Source organism: Chionomys nivalis, chromosome 24 (genome assembly GCF_950005125.1).
Source record: "Chionomys nivalis chromosome 24, mChiNiv1.1, whole genome shotgun sequence".
Lineage (NCBI taxonomy): Eukaryota > Metazoa > Chordata > Mammalia > Rodentia > Cricetidae > Chionomys > Chionomys nivalis.
In genome coordinates, this window is record NC_080109.1 from 19,095,715 (window position 1) to 19,115,107 (window position 19,393).

General features: G+C 41.8%; 1 protein-coding gene across 1 annotated transcript; it reads right to left on the bottom strand.

Moving 5' to 3' along the window:
• Positions 1–1,004: 1,004 nt before the first annotated feature.
• Selenot (selenoprotein T) lies at positions 1,005–18,552 on the bottom strand. The gene is made up of 6 exons (XM_057757330.1): positions 18,322–18,552; positions 7,619–7,729; positions 7,081–7,207; positions 5,472–5,559; positions 3,833–3,986; positions 1,005–3,436 (listed from the first exon to the last, which is right to left on the bottom strand). Exons 1-5 carry the CDS (start codon positions 18,456–18,458, stop codon positions 3,862–3,864), a joined length of 588 nt encoding a protein of 195 aa, XP_057613313.1. The 5' UTR covers positions 18,459–18,552; the 3' UTR covers positions 1,005–3,436; positions 3,833–3,861.
• Between the last annotated feature and the right edge of the window lie 841 nt (positions 18,553–19,393).

A 19,393-nucleotide genomic window follows, 5' to 3' on the forward strand; every position in this document is an offset into this window, starting at 1 on the left:
CCTATAATTCATGATCCCAGAGAAGCTAAATAACAAGGTGAACCCAAACAAAAACATACATAAATGTACCTGGAAATTGGAAATAGACAAGATCGCTTGACAAAATTTGGGAGCATGGGGGCGGGGATTAGAAGGAAGGGGAGAAGGGAGGGTTGAGGAGAACTTGAGGGAATGAGATAGTCAAGATGGAGGAAGGACAGATATAGGAGCAAGAAAAGAGATAAATTGACGGAGGGAGCCATTATGGGGTTAGCCAGAAACCTGGTTCTGGGAAAATTCCCAGGAATCCACAAGGATGACCCCAGCTAAGACCCTAAGCAATAGAGGAGAGGGGGCCTGAATTGGCCTTGCCCTGTAGTCAGACTGATGATTATCTTAAATATCACAATAGGACCTTTGTCCAACAACAGATGGAAACAGAGACAGAGACCCACATTAGAGCACTGAACTGAGTTCCCAAGATCTAGTTAAAGAGTGGAAGGAGTGAGAGTATGAGCAAGGAGGTCAAGACCATGAGTTCACTCACTGAGACAGTTTTCCTGAGCAAATGGGAGCTCACCAACTCCAACTTGACTGGGAGTGAATGAGCATGGGATCAAACTAGTCGCTCTGAATGTGGTTGACAGCTGGGGCAGACTGAGGGGCCATTGACAGTGGCACTGGGATCTGTCTCTACTGCATGTGTTGGCTTTTTGGGATCCTATTCTCTATGGACATATACCTTGCTCAACCTGGATGTAGTAGGGAGGGCCTTGGACTTTCAGCAGGGCCGGGTGCCTTGCCCTTTCTTAGGACTGGAAGGAAGTGGGGGTGGGAGGGTGTGTGGAGGGAATGGGAAGAAGGGAGGGAGTGGGAATTTGGATTGGTATTTTTTTTAAAGTAATAAAATAAAATAATAAAAAAGAAAAGAAATAAACATTAGATGACAACTTTTACAATGCACAATTCCCCTAACTACCTTCACGATGTAAAATGTTGGCGCGAAATCAGCCACACACAGCAGGCTCCTTTCACATCGGCTTATTTATTTTCACAATGCAACAAAGAAGTTCCAAATCTTTACAATTCTTTACCTGCTTCTCATTTTTTTTAAAAAAAGAAAAGCCCTAGAATATCAAATCATGTTTAAAAAGACTTTAACTGAATATTTTAAGTTATGACAATGATAGAATATGCCAGTCAATCAAAATCCCAAACTAATAAACCTTTAAAGTAAGACTGGACATCACTGGACCCACCACTCTCACAGCCGCTCAGGCTGTGACTGTCACTAATGCCAGTGCCGTCACCAATGCCACTCACGCTCAGAAGGCGTGTGTTCCTGTACATCTTACACACCGAGGGTCAAGTTTAAAACCAGGTCTCGCCAGCTTTTTAAAACCATTCACAATGGTGAGTGTGTTGAAAACTCCAGTGGAATCCGCCAGCCTGGTGCCAAGTCCACAGTCTTCTAGCTCTAGAGCACAGACAATTCTGTAATTACACGGCTGCACCAATTTATAAGCAACTAATACATTTTGAATTGTTAGTAATATAATAATGTTATAAATAGTTTACTTTCTCCTTTTCCTTATAATCTTTATATTCATGCATCTCATTTATTTGTTTAGTAGACTACTAAATTCTGGATGTAAGCATAAAATAAAACAGATGAGTATGGATAAAACAGCTCAATTTTACTAGATGTCCAACACAGTTAAAGCCATTAACTAGGAGACAAATTCAATCTAAGGCAAACATGGAGAAAGTTGGATCTGACCTTAGGTTCTTCATAGTTTAACCTTTCAAGTACACGTGAACACCCATGGCCCAAATTCTGAATGTCTATGTGCCTAAGCTAACTGTGTCGTAAATGGAATGTCCATTACTTGAAGAAAGGCCCCTCTGATGCTAAACTTTACAAGATGTGCAGTCTGGAGTGATAGGCAATCATATTAACAAGGCTAAGACTTAGTCAAAAATATATATATTTACACATAAATAATAACCTCTAAGGAACTTGAGTTTAAATGACAATGCCTATCACCAGAGGAACCTGGGCTAGCAGTGCTGCAATCCTAGTCAAGGGTAACATTGCATCAGTTTTCTTCAGTTCATCACTAGACTATCTATCTGCCTGTTAGCTGAAGATCACAGTAGATTCCACACTGAGGCATTGCCTGAATGCACTCAAGGTACGTCCAGTAGTCAAGAGTTAGGTGGACCAACACCTCCCCTAAATTAAGCTCTTTAACTTCCACTCACAAATCCAGGCTCTTCCACTTCATCCCTGTCTGTTACCATGGCCACAATGTAACTGATATTCAGTTTCTATCTCTGCTTATAATAATCATTCTTATTATCAAGTTTCTTTTAAAACTCTGGAACAATATGAAAACATTAAAAATATTTTTAATTTTGTCTTTCAAATACAATAAAATTCTGATATATGATGTTAAGGTTGATTCAATTACTAGGCAAATGATCTGTTTACATAATACATACTTTGTAAAGAGGTTTCACTGAATTTTTCTTTAGTGAGGTGAGTTTCAACTGTTCTAAAAACAGTAAATTAGCTCATTACTTGTGTGTGAATCTAAAGTATGTCCTTTATGAGAATATCTGTAAGCCAAAACAAAACATTAGGCAGATGGTATTAAAAGTAATGCTAACAGGTATACTAAGCAACAAACTATTGTTTAACTTACATCTGCTCAGATTTTTAGTTTAGGATAAAGGCCCATTAATCAATTCATTAGATTGGTCAAGGCAAGACATCTGAACTACACAATGGGATTTTAAAAGCAGTTGGTTTTGTTGTTCCTGATAATAATTCACTCATACACACACACCACACCCCACACACAAGCACAAGAACGCACATGTGCACATGTACACACACAGGTACACACACACATATGGTAGAGCACTCTGGATATTGGATTTCCTCCCATCATCCTGTATAATTTACTGCTCACAATCTGCAGTGTTTTGAAAACTATATATTAAGCATGACCAAATTAGAGCTATCTGATAAACTTTTATAAATTAGTTGGGAACTTCAGGTGTTTCCAAGAAAACTGACGTTAAAACTATAAAAAAAAATGAAAATTCATATAAAAACACAAGTTTAACACACATCTTGAAAAAAACTCAGGTTGTAACTCAGTTGTCTATTTTCTCAAACATGACCAAGAAAAGAGTTACAAGTAGTAATGCCATGTCAAGAAGAACAAACAGTTAACAGTGGGCTCGGGAAAGCTACACAGCATCATTGCACGCCACGGCTGTGCACAATTCAGCATGTGCCAGCAATGGAAAAACTGTCTTGCACTGAGGTTTTCCAAGAGGTACAACGAGCCTGCCAAGAAACATCTGGCCTGTACTAACAGCTGGCTGTCTTCAGTACAGGCCTTCATAATGTCAGTCACGCTGCTCTTGCAAAATCCCTTAGTGTCTGAAACAAAGAGAAAAGAAGAACGTATTTTAGTCACTGATATATCAACCCTAGGAAGCTAACCCATTGACCGAGAGGACAGAAAATGACACTGCTAAGCAAGAGCTAACCAAGCCTCTTCACATTTACACATCTGCTCAAAAATTTTCTATCTTAAGCATGCTAAAAAAATAATCTGCGTTTAGGAACTAATTATTTGAAAGTAAGAAGTTATGCATCTATAAACTATAATAAAACACATCAATTCTGGCTACAAGGAGTTGAGAGTTTGAAAGATATCCACCTGCTTCCTCTTAGGTGGGAAACCGAAGTGATAGTATCTGTAGCGTCTACTAGCATTTGTGGTAAGAGTTAAAGGAAAGCTACAAAGAGCTACTGTATTTTTAAACTACTTACAAAATAGTTTTCAGTGCTGATAGGTAGGGCTATGATCGATGATGTGGTATTGAGTCCATGTGCACATTGAGTTTCATTTCATTGTCAAGAATTTGGACAAGTTGTTGCATGGATGGAAGATGACCAGATTCCAGCTTAGACCATACCGGCACATCTACAAAACAAACAGCCAGCACCCCACCCCACCCCAAAGAAACATTAATGTAATCCCACGATAGACATCGACCCCACAAATACTTATTGACTTTCATTCACAATTAGGGGCTACAAGAGTGCAACGCTTCTTCCTTTTTGGGGGCTTTCACGGCAGCAAAGGAACCACTGGGCACACAGACGTCACCACAGAACTATCCGCATGCTGGAAGACTAAAACCAGACACTGCAGTGCCAGGAGCGCAGTCACCAGCCTTTCCTGCTGACTGCCAGGGAAGCTCAGCAGGTAAACTAGGCCTAAAAAGGTAACACTAAGCCACTAAGCTAGAGTAAAGGCTCACAGCAGTAGAAAACTGCAGAGGTAAGAAGCAGTGTGAAGGCTAAAAAGGAGAGTGTGCCTGCACAGGCCGCCGTTATAAGGAAGTATTGCAAGGGAAACCAAGAGGCAGAGAAATTTACATTGGGGAACAAACTGCAGCAAACCAGAGTTGAACATTTTGTCTAGGGAAGAGTATCTGTCACAGTCATTCAACTCACAAAGCAACTTGAGGCAGGAATGGGAACGCACTTTAAAACTGGGCAAGCTGTGTTCAAAGGAAACCATCAGACAGGCAATAGGATATGAGACACAGGACCATAGTCGGTTGACCCCTAAACTAGATTTTATAGGACTTCTGCTCACACTGAATATACTGGCATTTAACTTGAAAAAGAACTTAATGAGTTTTAGACACTTGGAGGACACAAGGAAAAAAGTCACTGAAAAAAAAAAGCAAGCAAACAAAAGAATCCAAGCTGGACAGTGGTGGCGCATGCCTTTAAACCAACACTCAAGAGATTCGAGGCCAGCCTAGGCTACAGAGCAAGTTCAGGACAGCCAGGACTGTTACATAGTTTGTGTCTTAAAAAACAAAACAAGAAAAGTAAAAAATCATCGTTAAAGATATGTTCACCAACAGGGGAGTCAAGTAACAGACTAGAATGCTAGCAGGGAAAATTAGCAGATGTGGACTTGTAAGCAATGTGGGAAACAGAACTGAGAGGTTCTGGTGGAGAGAGTAATGGGAGATTACCCTAGGATTCCAGGTAAATTAGCAGGAAAAATGACGGAACAATTAAATGAAGAAAAAAATCCCAGAGGAGACTAGAAGCAGCACATAGGATCCAGAGGTGGTAGCTAAGAGCTTATTTTGAAGCAAGTTATGTTAAAGATTCCCAAGTAAAGCACTCAAAACAGATCCACAGTGCCCTAAAACGGATGCACTCAGGAACTACACCCGTTTTATTTTAAAGCCTGGAGTAAACACATGGGAGTCAAATCATCTAGAATTTCTAGAACCTCAGGTAGCAACTAAGATTTTTTTCATAAAAAAAAAAGGCTTCTGAATTTTCAGTCTCTATCATATAAACTCACTTATATGAACATTAAAAGCCTGTTTGTTATTAAGCACGTACTCATCACAAATGCACAGCACTCAGAACCTACCATTTAACGTGATCTCAAATGCGCCTGTCGACATACACTGGTTCTCAATCATGTTGCTCAAGAAGAAAACCATCATACATGCATAAACCTAGAAGCCAAACAGCACAAAATATAAGACATCTTCATTTGATAGAAAGTTTCAGCCTTAACTGGATAGCATTTTCTTTTAATATAAAAGTGTCCACACAAAATGTCATCTTACAAATCATCTATATACCAGGAAAAACTCATAGCTCTTTACATGTTAAAGAACATACAGACACCATTCTTATTATTTATAGAATTTCTAAAACATTTCAATAACTGAAGTTAAATAAAGAATACCAAATTTAGAGTGGCTCATTTTACCAATTTTAAGATGTAAAATGTCTCACAAGAGAATAGTGATGCAACCACCAGCAACTTTACATATATTACATACAACCTAAATTAAATAAAAATCTTAAAATCATCTGTAGGTTTAGACTGTGCCCTAACACATAGAAGAAAATGTACTATGTCTGACTTCATAAGAGAACAGTGATGCAATCGTCAGCAACTTTATAGTACATAGAACCTACTTAAGCTTAAAAAAATCATTTTAAAACCATCTGTAGGTTTAGACTGCCTTAGCACATAAAAGCACATGCATTCACTCTTCAAAGGCAAATCTACCCTTTTGAAAAAGAGAGTAGAAGTGCTTTAATTTAGTAAAATTACTGGACGGAAAGCTGAGTATGGTGAAGACATAAACTCATAACACACTGTTTCAGAAAGTCAATGCCCATAAGGGAAAGAAAGTTTGCCTGACTATTCTCTTTGAGCCAGGTGGTGTATGACAGGTTTTGTGGGAACACAGAAAGCATTGCCACAAAATCTGTATCTTTACCTCTTGGCTTTTCCATGATCAACTAAGAATGGCAACTATACCTCTGTGTTATCCACATGTGAGCACAGCACACAACACGTGAGACTGAATTGCAAACCCATGTCTAGTGAACAACAGGGTAGAGATGTAGCTCTCCTAGAGACAGCTAAGGATGTTTACGGTAACAAATGCCTGTTCTGGAGAACCAGCGAACAGGAGTCTGCTAAGGGTGCTGAGGCCAGAACTAAAGGGCAAAGTCAGAGCACTCCCCAGAGAACTTCGCTTCATAAGGGAAGCAGCCAAAACACTCCCGTTCAAGACAGAAATAGAATTAAATCCATTTCCAATAATGGTGAATGACTCAGGAAAAAAAAAGATTTAAAAACAAGACTAATTGGCAGAGGGTCACAGGGCGCAGCCATGCAGCAATAACCTTGCCCACTTGGCTGAATAACTAAAAAAAGCCCAACATTGAGAAAGACTAACTTCTCCTTTCACTATCCTAAGCATCCTTCCCTAAACACTCTGGACTTCCCCAGTGTCTGGGCTTCCTAGGCCTTTCTCTAGTGACTCTCTGTACCATACGGCTGCCCACCAACCATGGCTCTGACGCCACACCAGCTTAAACGTTATGGCTTTTCCTTCTCTCCTCCAGGCAGACGCTGAGGTTTCACAGCTTCTTTCTCTTGTAAGTTAAACACACACACACACACATGCACAGGGTCACTACAACCCAAAAGCCCAGTCACCAAAGCCACATACCTTATTTTCTTGGCCCCACTGCCAGATGCTAGGAGCTTGCATGCCGAGAAAAGCAAAAGGATCCTTGCCAACAATTATTAAGCCTATTAATACTAGTTTGAAGATTGACAGGAAAGATGCTATATGTCTAGCAAAAGAAAAGAAAAAAGTTAATCAGAAACTACAATTTCTTATCTTTTCTGGAATTTAATAATCACATTTTATGTGAAGACATTTTCTGGATATAAAATCCAAGTTATTAATTGCATTAAATTTAGTATCATTGGTTTTCTAGGAAATTTGAGTAACCTGAGGTGGTTCAGGGGTAAAAGGCAGACTCAGAAGGTGAGGCAGGCTGGACTCAATCTCAGACTAACTTCCCAACATGAACTGCACAAGGAGACACCTCTTCAAACGCCCTCAGCCATTGCTAGTCACAAAGCAGAGCTTTCTGTTCATTACTATGAGAACGAAGCAGTACCCGACCCAGCGAGGCGAATGGGACATTTACAGACTGTGTAAGCTGAAAGGCTGTACTCAAGCACTGGGATTCACTCACCTATAAATTGGTTGAGGGAGGTAATTCTCTCCTTCAATGCGGATGTCTGGGTACCGCTGGCTAATAACCCGCATGTATTCCTCAAACACCCGCCTGTACCCTCAGGATACACTGCCAAAAAAGAAATGTTCCATTCAGTATTTTGAGTGTATCTAGACTTAAAGTCAAAGAAAGTGTAAATATTATCAGATTAAAAATTTTTCAGAATCCACCGCAATTAATGACTGACCCTAGACAATGAACACAGGGAAGATTTTTCCATCTTACGAATTTTCGTGTATTTATGTTCCCAGCAGATTAACCAGCCAGTTATAACACTACACTTCACAGTTTTGGGTTAGACAACAGCAAACACCAATCCACATGTCTGCACATCACTCTCACATCAACTGACCCTTTGTAGAGAGTACAAAACGTGTTGATGGAAATGCAAGCCGCGCAAACCCTTCCCACTGCCTTACTGCTTGTAGGAGCCCTGAAGTGCGTTTGAAAAGTTCTAAAACCAGGTCTGGGCCCAAGGACTGCAGAAGGCCTGTGAGAGACCAAACAGGGAAACCGAGGACCCGAGAAGGCTTCCTTCACAGTTTTTCTCACTTACATCCGTATTTCCCCAATAAAATGTGCATATTTCTCTTCTCAGTCCTACTGAAAGATTTTAACTGTACTTCCCTCAAAGATTCTGGTATTAAAGGAATAACTTTTAAAAACATACATTCATTTCTAGAGAAATTCCAAGCTATCTTATAATAGGAGTTCATTTCTGAAACATGAACAATGGTGGCCAGGGGTTGTGTGTCCTGTAAGTAGGATCCTAACCCTCTGCCATGTGAACTATGAAAACAGGAATGGAGGGAGTAGAAGAAAAAAGGGTGGAGGGAAGTCAGGTTTTGGTTTTTTTGTTTGTTTTGTTTTTTGTTTTTTCCTTTTTGGCTTTTTTTTTTTTTGTAACTGTAAAGGCCTGAGATTTTGGTCATCCCCCTTTCTGATAGAAAAGCACTCGAACTGAGTCATACCCCGTAGCCTGCCTAAATTTTAATCTTAATTCGGAGGTAAGATACTTGAAAAGGTCTGAGCTTACTGTAAATAGATATCTGGCTACAATTAGCAGATATGGCAGAGAAAAGAAAAGTGAAATAGTTGGTACCCAGTTAGGCAACTATGATAGTTTACATGTAAGTGGCTTCCGTGAGCTCATAGGGAGAGGCACTATTAGGCTTTGTTTGAAACAGGTATGGCCTTGTTGGAGGAAGTGTTACTTAGGGGCGGGCTTTGAGGTTTCCTATGCTCAAGATCCTGCCCAGTGTCAGAGACCAGTTCCAGTTACCTTCTGATCAAGATGTAGCCAGCACCATGTTTGCCTGCATGTCATCATGTTCCCTGCCAGGATGATAATGGACTGAACCTCTGAAACTAAGCAAGCCACCCCTATTAAATGTTTTCCTTATAATAGTTGCTATGGTCATGATGTCTTCACAGCAATAGAAACCCTAACTAAGACAGCAACTAAACTGGTAGAGTTGAAAAAGCACTAAGCCTTTTTGACATAGCATGGGAAAGACTTTTTCTAGAATCCCTAAGTTTCCAGTTCCATCTCCCCAAATACACTGTCACTGAAGACTAGAGCCATCTCTCACTGTTCTTTGGAGTGCCCAGAGCACAATGAAGCAACATTTCATGAGTGTTAATATAGATAGGTCCAACTTATTTAAAGAACCATGAAAATGTGAATCAGTTTTAACATGTTTGTAGATAAAAGTATTTAGTCTATATATAACGAAAATGTTAGCAAAACCTTTCAAGTCTGCTTATTCTCCAAGCAAATCTTTCCTGACCCTAAAGTCTACAGTCTGCCCTACAGCGCTCTACAAATGCTGTTTGTCATACCCACCTGTTTTCAGGTAAGAAACCTTTAATTTGCTCAGCTCTGTTCCCCAGTCATCAACTATCACACACAACCCTCTTCTCATACACATCTGTGCTAGTCCATCCATTCCCCAGCCCCAAGCCAACTACGAACTCTTCTGCTTACTCCTCCTGGTTCAGACTAAGCCTCCCACAGGTGTTGAAATGTGAAGACTGCGGTCTAATCTGAACCTTCTGAGCACTGCCAGCAGGAAGGCACAGCTCACCCGCTCCTTCTCACAACTCCTCCTCCATCCCACACACGATTCCTAGGAATCTCCAGCACACAGCCAGCTGACTCCAGTCACGTGTGTGTTGTACTGTTAGCAGTCTACTTTATACTGAGTATTATGACAGTTCCCATCGGCTCACTGTTTTCTAAATGAATGGCTTTCTGAATTAGATATTCCAAAGGGTAAGTACAGGGCCTGCGGTGCATCAAAAAACAAAAAGATCTGGTCAGAATGACTCAGCAGGCAAAGGTGCCCACGTGAGAGTGAACATGTGAACACACACACATTACAATTTTTAAAAAATGTTTTAAGCTACAACCACACTGGGATAAATGCAGAATTGATCAAAAATAGCTTTTTGACCACAAGCAAGACAAGAAGATGGGCAAAATACAGTTACCACTTTCAATTCTTATTCTCTTTTGATGTCTCATGAAAACTGATGTAAGCAGGTCCTAGAACAAGCCAAGCCTGTTAAGTTTTGTCTTCCGTTTTAGACCTGAGCCAACTCAGAAAAGGTGGATTGATTTGCTCCTAGTCACAAAACTAATAGAGGACAGAATTAGATGAGAAACCAAATTATGTGGGCCCATCAACAAACATATGTGACTCCACAGTCAATTTTATTGTCCTCAAAGGGCAATAAAGTAAGGATTTTCAGATTAGAAAGACTGACAGACACAAAAAAGTTTCATGAGCTAGTGAGATGGCTTGGCAGGTAAAAGTGCTTGCCACACGAGCCTGATGACCGTGTTCAGTCCCTGAACCCAGGCTGAAGATAAGCAACTCTAAGGTTGTCCTCATGACCGCCACATTATCGTGCACACACCGCCTCGATAATAAAAATCTTAAGAAGCACCGAGGGAAGACTGCTAAACGCAGACCCGTGCAGAGTCAGGAAGTGCGCTCTCCAGCTACCAGCAGTGCAGGTCCATCAGCATTCTGTCATTGCGGCCGCTCTGGTCTAATGAGAATACCTGTACTAACTATCCAGCTACCCCTGTACGCTGAAAACAGTCATGCAAAAGGGACACAGGATATGTAGAAAAATGATTACAACAGTACTTTAAACGATTACATTTCTTAGTCTCCTGAAGGAGTTTACCATCCCATCTGAGAGACAAATGTACAGCAGACACTGGGGAACAACTGCAAGAAACACAAGCGAGCCCACAGTGCGGTGCGTAGATCAAACACGTGTATTAAAGTGAGAATGTAGCTGGAATTTCACTGCTATATATAATTTTCTACCCCTCTTTTCTCAGGCCATAGCCTATCTGGATTCAACCTTTATGAGAAAATAATCTCTACTCTCTCCTTATTGGCAAAATTGGCAATAATAAACATGGGCCCAGGTCCTACCTTAACTGGACATTATGGCTGAACTGAGCAGTAGAGTCCTAACAGGAAGGTAACTCCCCAAGGTACACAACCACCTTCCAAATGAACTAGTCAAGGTGAGAGACCACGTGACACACACGGAAGGGAGAACCTGCCTGTGTGGCACAGGTGATAAGTTTAACAAAAGAAATTCTGTGCCCTCTGAAAGAAAAACCACTGTGATCTCAGGACACAGAACAATGAAAAAACAGCTTTCTCAAAATTCTACATCCACAACTTCAAAACTGGTAGCTGAGATGATCCAGCCTCACACACTATCCAGCCAAGACTTCAGATAAACTCTACACTTTCCAATCACACAGAGAGTAGACAAAAAATAATACAGCTACTTCTCCCAGGACTTGATAATTATCCCATTTTTCTCAGAGTCCCCCAAAGATTCTGTTGCCCACAAACAACATGGTGCCCACATTCCTAAGAGGTGTGTGGGGGGTAACTTTTGGTCACTCAGTGGGTTATGGATATTTGCCATCACTGAGGGGGGCTGGTCACAAGTTGTTATTGGTAATGGGAAGGAAAAAAGCTGAACAAAGGAAATTAGATTCAAGAATCTCTTCCTAAAGGAAAAGGGGAAAATATAGTATAGAAATGAGAGAAAAGGGTGGATTGTTGAGTCTACTTCTGAAAAACTACTAGTCTCAAATATTTTACATTACACTGGTATGGACTTTTGTACACTGATACAGATTTAAGGCTATTCTGTTCCACTGTGTAAATGTTTCTACTCTTGCTTAAGGTACTGAACCTATGCAGCTCATTTAATACATCTCACACCTCACAGAAGTCTCTAAGACATATGCAGGGACCCACATTTTTGCGCAAACTCCATGTTATCTAAATCATCATAATTAGAGATCATAACGCACTTCAGATGTTTTTTTCAGTAATTATAACACTTCTATTCACAGAAGCAATTAAACAATTAGAGGTCCTAGTACTTTTTAACATATAGTATTGCATAAAACATTTTCCTCTATGAAGGCAGACCAAACGACACTCTCATCTCTCTTCACAGCCAGGCTCACTCTCGCACACCATCCAAGGAAATCGCATTTTGTTAATTTTGCTCAGTTGCACATGTGAAATTTTAAACTTCCTCTCCATGGAATCATTCTCTCATCCAAAGACAACTGTTGCTTTGGTTTGTATATTGTTCAAAATTTATGCAGGAAATGATCCAGCATAGGTTGGATCTTGCAAAGTCTTCCTGAGTGACTGTCCATTTGGGCGTTATCATTGACATGCCAGAATGTTCATATGTATTCAAATTTATGGTAGCTCACTGTCTGCGGAAATATGGAGGTGCATATCAAAGGACCTGTTGACCAACAGTCTCCATCAGTTTAACTAGGTAAAGGGATGTCTTGATGTCCTTCGTGTAACCAGAGACTTTAGTGTTGTAGGTGGTGTTCTCATTTCACTGAGGTTTGATCATGAGAGGTGGACAGCTCTTTGCACAACATCTTAATTCATCACTGAAAAAGAGACTGATCACAGAGAGTAGAGAGTCACACAGAACCAGACCCCCTTTAAAAATAAATAATTAATAAATAAATAAATGATAAGACACAAAACAAAACAAAACTGGATCTGTGCTTTGATTCCAGCACTCCAGAAATAGAGACAGGTGTGAGTTCAAGGCCAGCCTGGTCAACTTAAAGAGTTCCAAGAAAACCAGTGATAGACTGGAAACCACTGTTTCAAACACACACAAAACAAAAAGAAAGACCTCAAAGACTATGGGGGGGGGGTCAAAATAAAACAGCAGAAACAGTAACCAAAAGACTCCAAATAAGAGTCTGCACTAAAAGCTGATCTGCAGGGCTGGAGAGACAGGCCAGAGAGCACACACCACTTATCATTCCACAGCTCAGCATCCGGACAGCTCTCTCCACTGTGTCTGTGGAGTCCACGGGGAGCTCAGTGGCAGGTGCTCATTTAGACCAAACAAAACGGCAGAGCATTTGCATAGGCCCTGCACACATCTTCCTGTAGGCATGAACGCATCTGTAGATTACCTTAGTGGTCAACGCAGTGGAATAGTTGTGTACTCTTTTGGAGAACACCAGTACAGTGCAATCACTACACCATCCCCTGCAGATACTTTCAATCTGAGATAGGCAAAATCCACGGATGTGGATCTCACAGATACAGAGGGCCAAATGAAATTCACCACCTCAGCCTGCTAAATTACCTACCTTTAGAAAACCTCTCTAACCTCTTTGTATTTCCGAGTCCCATCACCTCTCAGCTGAACAACTCTAAAAAGCCCTTTCCCTCATAAATATATTCCCTTCCACTCCTGTGCTCTGAAAAAAATTTCCACACTAAAACTAGTTGGCCTTTCTTAAGCTAACTGGAACGTCAAGTATCTATGCTACACATTCATTAAGGTCAATAAAGGCCGTGGGCTTCTCTGGAAAGTGTATTTTCCTTCAATAAGGCCATGGCTTACTAAGCCCTACAGAAAAGATCTATCATTTGATCTCTGTTCAAAGGGTGAGCAGATGACTCCATTTTGAAAGTACTTGCCAAGCAAGCATAGGAACTTGAGTTCAATTCTTAGCACTAAGAACAGGGGAAAAAAAGCAAGAAATGACAGTGTGTGCCAGGTCCCAAGATCTTGTCTCAAAAATCAAGATGGGGCTCCTGAGGTTCTGGGGAGGAAGTTCACCCACCCCCACCAGGTTCATTTCTTCAAAGATCTTCCCGATCCCAGACTGGCAGTCTCCTATCTGCAAGACTTTCCCTAACAGTACTTAGCAGAATTGCAATTTTATGTGCTAGTCTGCTACAAGAGAATGGGATTAAGTTCTGTGCACGACATAAAATACCTGCAGAGTAGGTAAAACCATAGTTTGTGAAGTGTGCAAATATCGAGAGTCAATTAACCAATATGATCCACAATGTCTCCAATTCTGCATTTACTAATCTTGATCAGTATCAACATATAAATCAGTTTTGGTCTTTTTCTGTGGAAAAGGCGAGTATGAGCAGGTCTCTTGTAGCATGAATTTTAATTGGCATTAGTAATAAAAATTCATAGTCAGATATAGGGGTTAATGCTGAATATCAGAGAAGCAGAGCAGCTAGCTGCTAGAGAGTTCTTTTATCTCTACCAATGCTCAGACAGGAGCAATTCTGTCCTCAAGACCGGATCTCCAGACTACATCTGTCTCCACCAAACCTCAGACTGCACTGAGCTCCTATCTCCTCCCACCTTATATTCCTCTCTCTGCCCAGCCATATCACTCCTGTCTCCACCTCCCTAGTGCTGGTATCACCTTTGTGTAAGCTGTTTCTCTTTTGGATAGATTCAATCTTGTGTTGCCCAAGGCAGTTTTGAACTAACAGAGATCCCTGTCTCTTTAATCCCGAGTACTGGGATTAAAGATGGGTGCCACCACTCCCTGGCCTCTGGTGGCTTAGCTCTGCGCTCTGATCTTTAGGCAAGCTTTATTTGTTAAAACACAAACACATCACTACAGTCTCTGGAAGGCAGAGGGGGAGTGACTGGAAGTTGTAAAGCTACTGCCTGACACAGGAGCTGGGAACTTAGGGCTACAAGCTCTTAACTGAGCATCTCTCCAGCTCCCTCGATATTGGGTCAATTTCTTTCTACTGTACTATGAAAGCAAGGCTGAGACAGCACACATTTAAATAAAAATCTAGTTTCACAATACCTGCCTCACTTATCTCACGAAATTGTAGGCAGGAGCTGGCTGTCCTGGAATTAGAGCAGTGAATAATTGAATACTAATTTGAAAAATGTTCTGAAACCTTAATTTCATCTAATCTACTGTTATCAGTAATTCAATTGTCTAATGCTCAAGGGAATATTAATTGTAAAAAGTTATAGTCAGTAACCCCTTAAACTGTAGGAACTGTAGAACTGAGTGGATAATGGATGTTAAATCACACGTAAAAGAAAATAAAGACCCATCATGCCTATGGGCAGCTCCCAGAATACACTGATCCATAGAACTCAGAGGAAGGACAGTGATACAGAACCTTAGGCCAAGGTCTGACTAGAATTTAAACATCCAAACACTCAATATGAAATCATTGACACCAAAAATCTATCTGCTGCTCATTCAACTAACAGAACAGCCAGTGCAGAGATACAACAGAACTCAGATACAGAGAACAAAATGGTACCGATTTTTGGAAGTTTTCCGGGTGGCCCTGTTTCGTACACTGAAATCTTTTTTTTTTTTTAAATATTTATTTATTTACTATGTATACAATATTCTGTGTGTATGCCTGCAGGCCAGAAGAGGGCACCAGATCTCATTACAGATGGTTGTGAGCCACCATGTGGTTGCCGGGAATTGAACTCAGGACCTTTGGAAGAGCAGGCAATGCTCTTAACCTCTGAGCCATCTCTCCAGCCCTCGTACACTGAAATCTTAAACTAGGGTCACAGCAGGAACCGAATGGACAGTTGTGGGAAAGGCACAAGAACACAGAACGTGGTCAGAAGCTTCATCTTTTCTAATTCAATTCCTCACGCAGTGTTGCAGGTCTGTTTTTCTAGCACTGAAGTGGTAGCACCAGAAGGCAGGTGTACTGAGCTACAACTGTTCACGAAAAGGTACTCACAATAAATATGAACACAAAAATAAATAAAACTTCTTTAAAACAGTTAAGTTGAAAAAAAAGTTTTATGGCACTGAAATTTCAAACGAAATTTAAGGTTTTTTTCATGTGTTTATGCTCAGTTGTATTAGTTTCTTCCCCCTTCACAAACCTCCAAGTAAATGTTTTAAAGGAGTCTGTCAAAACCAGAAGCCTAATGGTCATGTACCATGAACAGACGAATCTGTAGGGGAAGAGCAGAAAGCTAGTTTGACAACTTGGTAGGTGTTATAACAAACCTGTTTCTGATATAATATTCTGAAACAATAAAGTGGTGTAGGAGAATTGTCTATATTCTGTCAATCATGTTTTAAATAAACGCTGATTGGCCAGGCAGGAAGTTAGGCGCATCAACCACACAGGAAGTAGAGGCTGGGTGATGGGAACAGGAGAATTCTAGGAACGAGGAAGCCCATTCCTCCCACTCCTGCCCAGACCACCAAAGAAGCAGGATGTGACTTGCCCCACTGAAAAAGGTACTGAACTATGTGGCTAACATAGACTAGAATAATGGGCTAACATAAGTCACAAGAGCTAAAATGAAGCCTGAGCTAATGGGCCAATCAGTTTATAATTAATGCAGACTCTCTGTGTGATTTTCTTTGGAGCTTACCGGTTGTGGGAACTGGGTAGGACGGAAACCCCAACAAGCAGGCCCCCTGTGTTACAACAAAGGGCTAAGGATGACTGCAAAACAAATGTATCTGTCATTTTAAACAAGTCTGAACCTAAATTACAAAAATATACTAATTCACCCAAAATTATGATGTTTTTAAAAGCTTTAATGCCTGCTTGCCATTCCCCCCACTTGCTGTCGTTTTGTTGAGACAGGGACTGGGGTAGCTCAGGTTGGTTTCTGACCTATGTAGCCTGGGTTGATCTGGAATATTTGATCCTATTTAAATCACTGCTTGGCCCATTAGCTCTAGCTTCTTATTGGCTATTACATCTTAATTTAATCCATCTCCATTAATCGATGCACCACCATGAGGTGGTGGCCTACCAGCAAAGTTTCAGCATATCTGTGAGCTCCATGGCTTCTCCCTGACTCCGCCTCCTTTCTCCCAGCATCCAGTTTAGTTCCCCCCCCCCAGCTCTGTTCCCCTATAGCTCTGATATAGGCCCAAAGCAGTTCCTTTATTAACCAATGATGTTCACAGCATATATACAGAGGGGAATCCCATATCATCTCCTAACTACTGAGATAACAGTCGTCACCAGGCTACGTGTACATTTTTAGAAATCTTAAGTAAAGTTGTAACAAGAATCCAAGTACTGTGTCAGAGAGATTTGGAAATTGGATTGAATTCAATGCCCCTGGTCAACATGGTGGAAGGTGAGAACCAACTCCTGCAAGCTATCCTGTGATTTCTCCATGGGTACTGTGACAGACAGACAAACATTTACACACACACACACACACCAATATATATACATACATATATACATGTATATATGTATGTATATATATATATATATATAATATAAATAAAAGAATTCCAATGCAAGCAAAAGTACACACAAAACAGTACTTTGAAAAAGCAGGAGTTCAAGTTGAAAACTTAAGTCTTTTAATCATTAGCCATCTTTATAAGCTGGCACAACAGCTACCACCTTCTTATAAAAGAAAAAAAAAGCATAGGGAGCCATGGGTGTAGGCCAGTGAAACAGCGGCGATCTGTGGCGTGATGATAAATCCGGGCATACAGTAAAGTTCGCAGGGAATTTTGTTTGTAACCGGGAAGAAATCACCAAATTTTCACGCCAAACTCAAATCCCCATTTTATTTTTTGATTCTGCGGTTTAAATATCACAAACTGATCTTTCATTTTCAGCTGTTGGCTTCGTCTTCAGTGATTATGCAAAACGATGAAATAAAAATTTAAACTTAAGATTAACTGGTACACGTTTTGGAAAAGTCGGTTTTAAATGAATTCTGGCCAATAACGGCACTGCAAAGTATCCATATTCTGAAAAGAATTACTAATCTGACATCCCATCCTGAGAAAACCCCATCTTTTGAGGTTTCACTTTTTCCAGCCTTGTGATTTTTTTTTTTAAACGGCGCTTTTCAAAGCTTCCCCAACCCCTGTCACCTGAGTAAAAAGGATCCCTTGTTCTGCTTCTAAGGCGCAACTATCCTTCAACAACAAAGTCAATTACTAAGTGGCGTCGAAAACGGACGGGTTCCCTTCCTTTTTTTTTCCATGAATGCACAAGACCTTTCCAAGTCGGCGGACGCCCGGGAGGAGTGCGGGAGCCGCGGTACCAGGAGCGGCGGGCTCCACCTCGCGTCCTCCGAGCTCCGCCGCACAGCCCGGCCCGGCTCCGGGCGCGCAGCGATGCGGAGCCCCGCCGTCTCGGCAAGGCCTGCGGGCCCAGCCCGGCACTCCGGAGGCTGCCGGGGACACGGTCAGGGCCCCGAGGGCAGAGACGACCCGATGCGGCCGGGAGCCGGCGCCGCGCTCTGCCGCCAGGCACCGAGCAGCCCGCTAGGCCGCGAAGCCGGGGGTCGCCGCACGTACTCACCAAATCTGGAACTTGAGCAGCGGCCCCGTGGCGTACTGCATCTTTAATCTCTTGCTGGGCACGCCGCCCAGGTTGGCAGAGGCCTCGCTGCCGACCACCGCCGACGCCGCCACCAGGAGAAGCAGCAGAAGCCTCATCTTCGTGGAGACAGGCGCTCAAGCCGGCCGCCTTCAGACCGAGAATGCAGCCAGCACCAAAACCTAGCCGCGAACCGCTCCCCACTGCGCAGGCGCGCTCCGCCAAGGTCGGCCAGGGAAGCCGGGCTGCGCCTGCGCAGCCGGCGCCCGCGCCCATTGTGGGAAGGAGAGCTGTGACCTGTTTGGCTGCCTTGATCCACCACCATCTTGGATGTGCGCAAACGCTAAGGTTCCAAGGGAGAGAGGGAGAAATTTTGCTGGTGAGATATAAAGAGGGCCGGTAATTGTTCCACTTGGCAGATATGAGTTCTACATTCTCCCCATTTTTTTTTTAAAGACATTCTCATACAGCCCATACTTTGCTTCAATGTAGGCAGCTAGAAGCCTTGGACACCTGATTCTCCTGCTTCAGCTCCTGAGTCTGGATTACAGACCAGTTTATCATCATCATAGTCATTATTAGGGGTTGAACAGTTGATTTGAACATGCTAGGCATGGACTGTACTACTGAGCTACACCTCCCAGCTCTTCTACATCCAAGGGCACGCCCAAATGGTTTTTTAGACAGGGTTCCTCTGTGGTTTTGGTTCCTGTCCTGGAACTAGCTCTTGTAGACCAGGCTGACCTCGAACTCACAGAGATCCGCCTGCCTCTGCCTCCCAAGTGCTGGGATTAAAGGCATGCACCACCACTGCCCAGCTAAGCCCAATTGTTTAATGACTTTTCCTTTACTCTTACAATATTGAACTCTCCTAAAAGAATTGAAAACAAATTTTGTTTCCGGTAAGATGATTGCATCTGTTCCAAGATGCAGTTTGATCATCATAGATAATTGGCTTCATTTTGGGGTTATGGTAATGTTTTGTCCTACAAGGTTCCTGTCGCTTTTGATGTTGGGCCTTTATCATAAAGACGTTTATTGCTTAGTCGTGTCG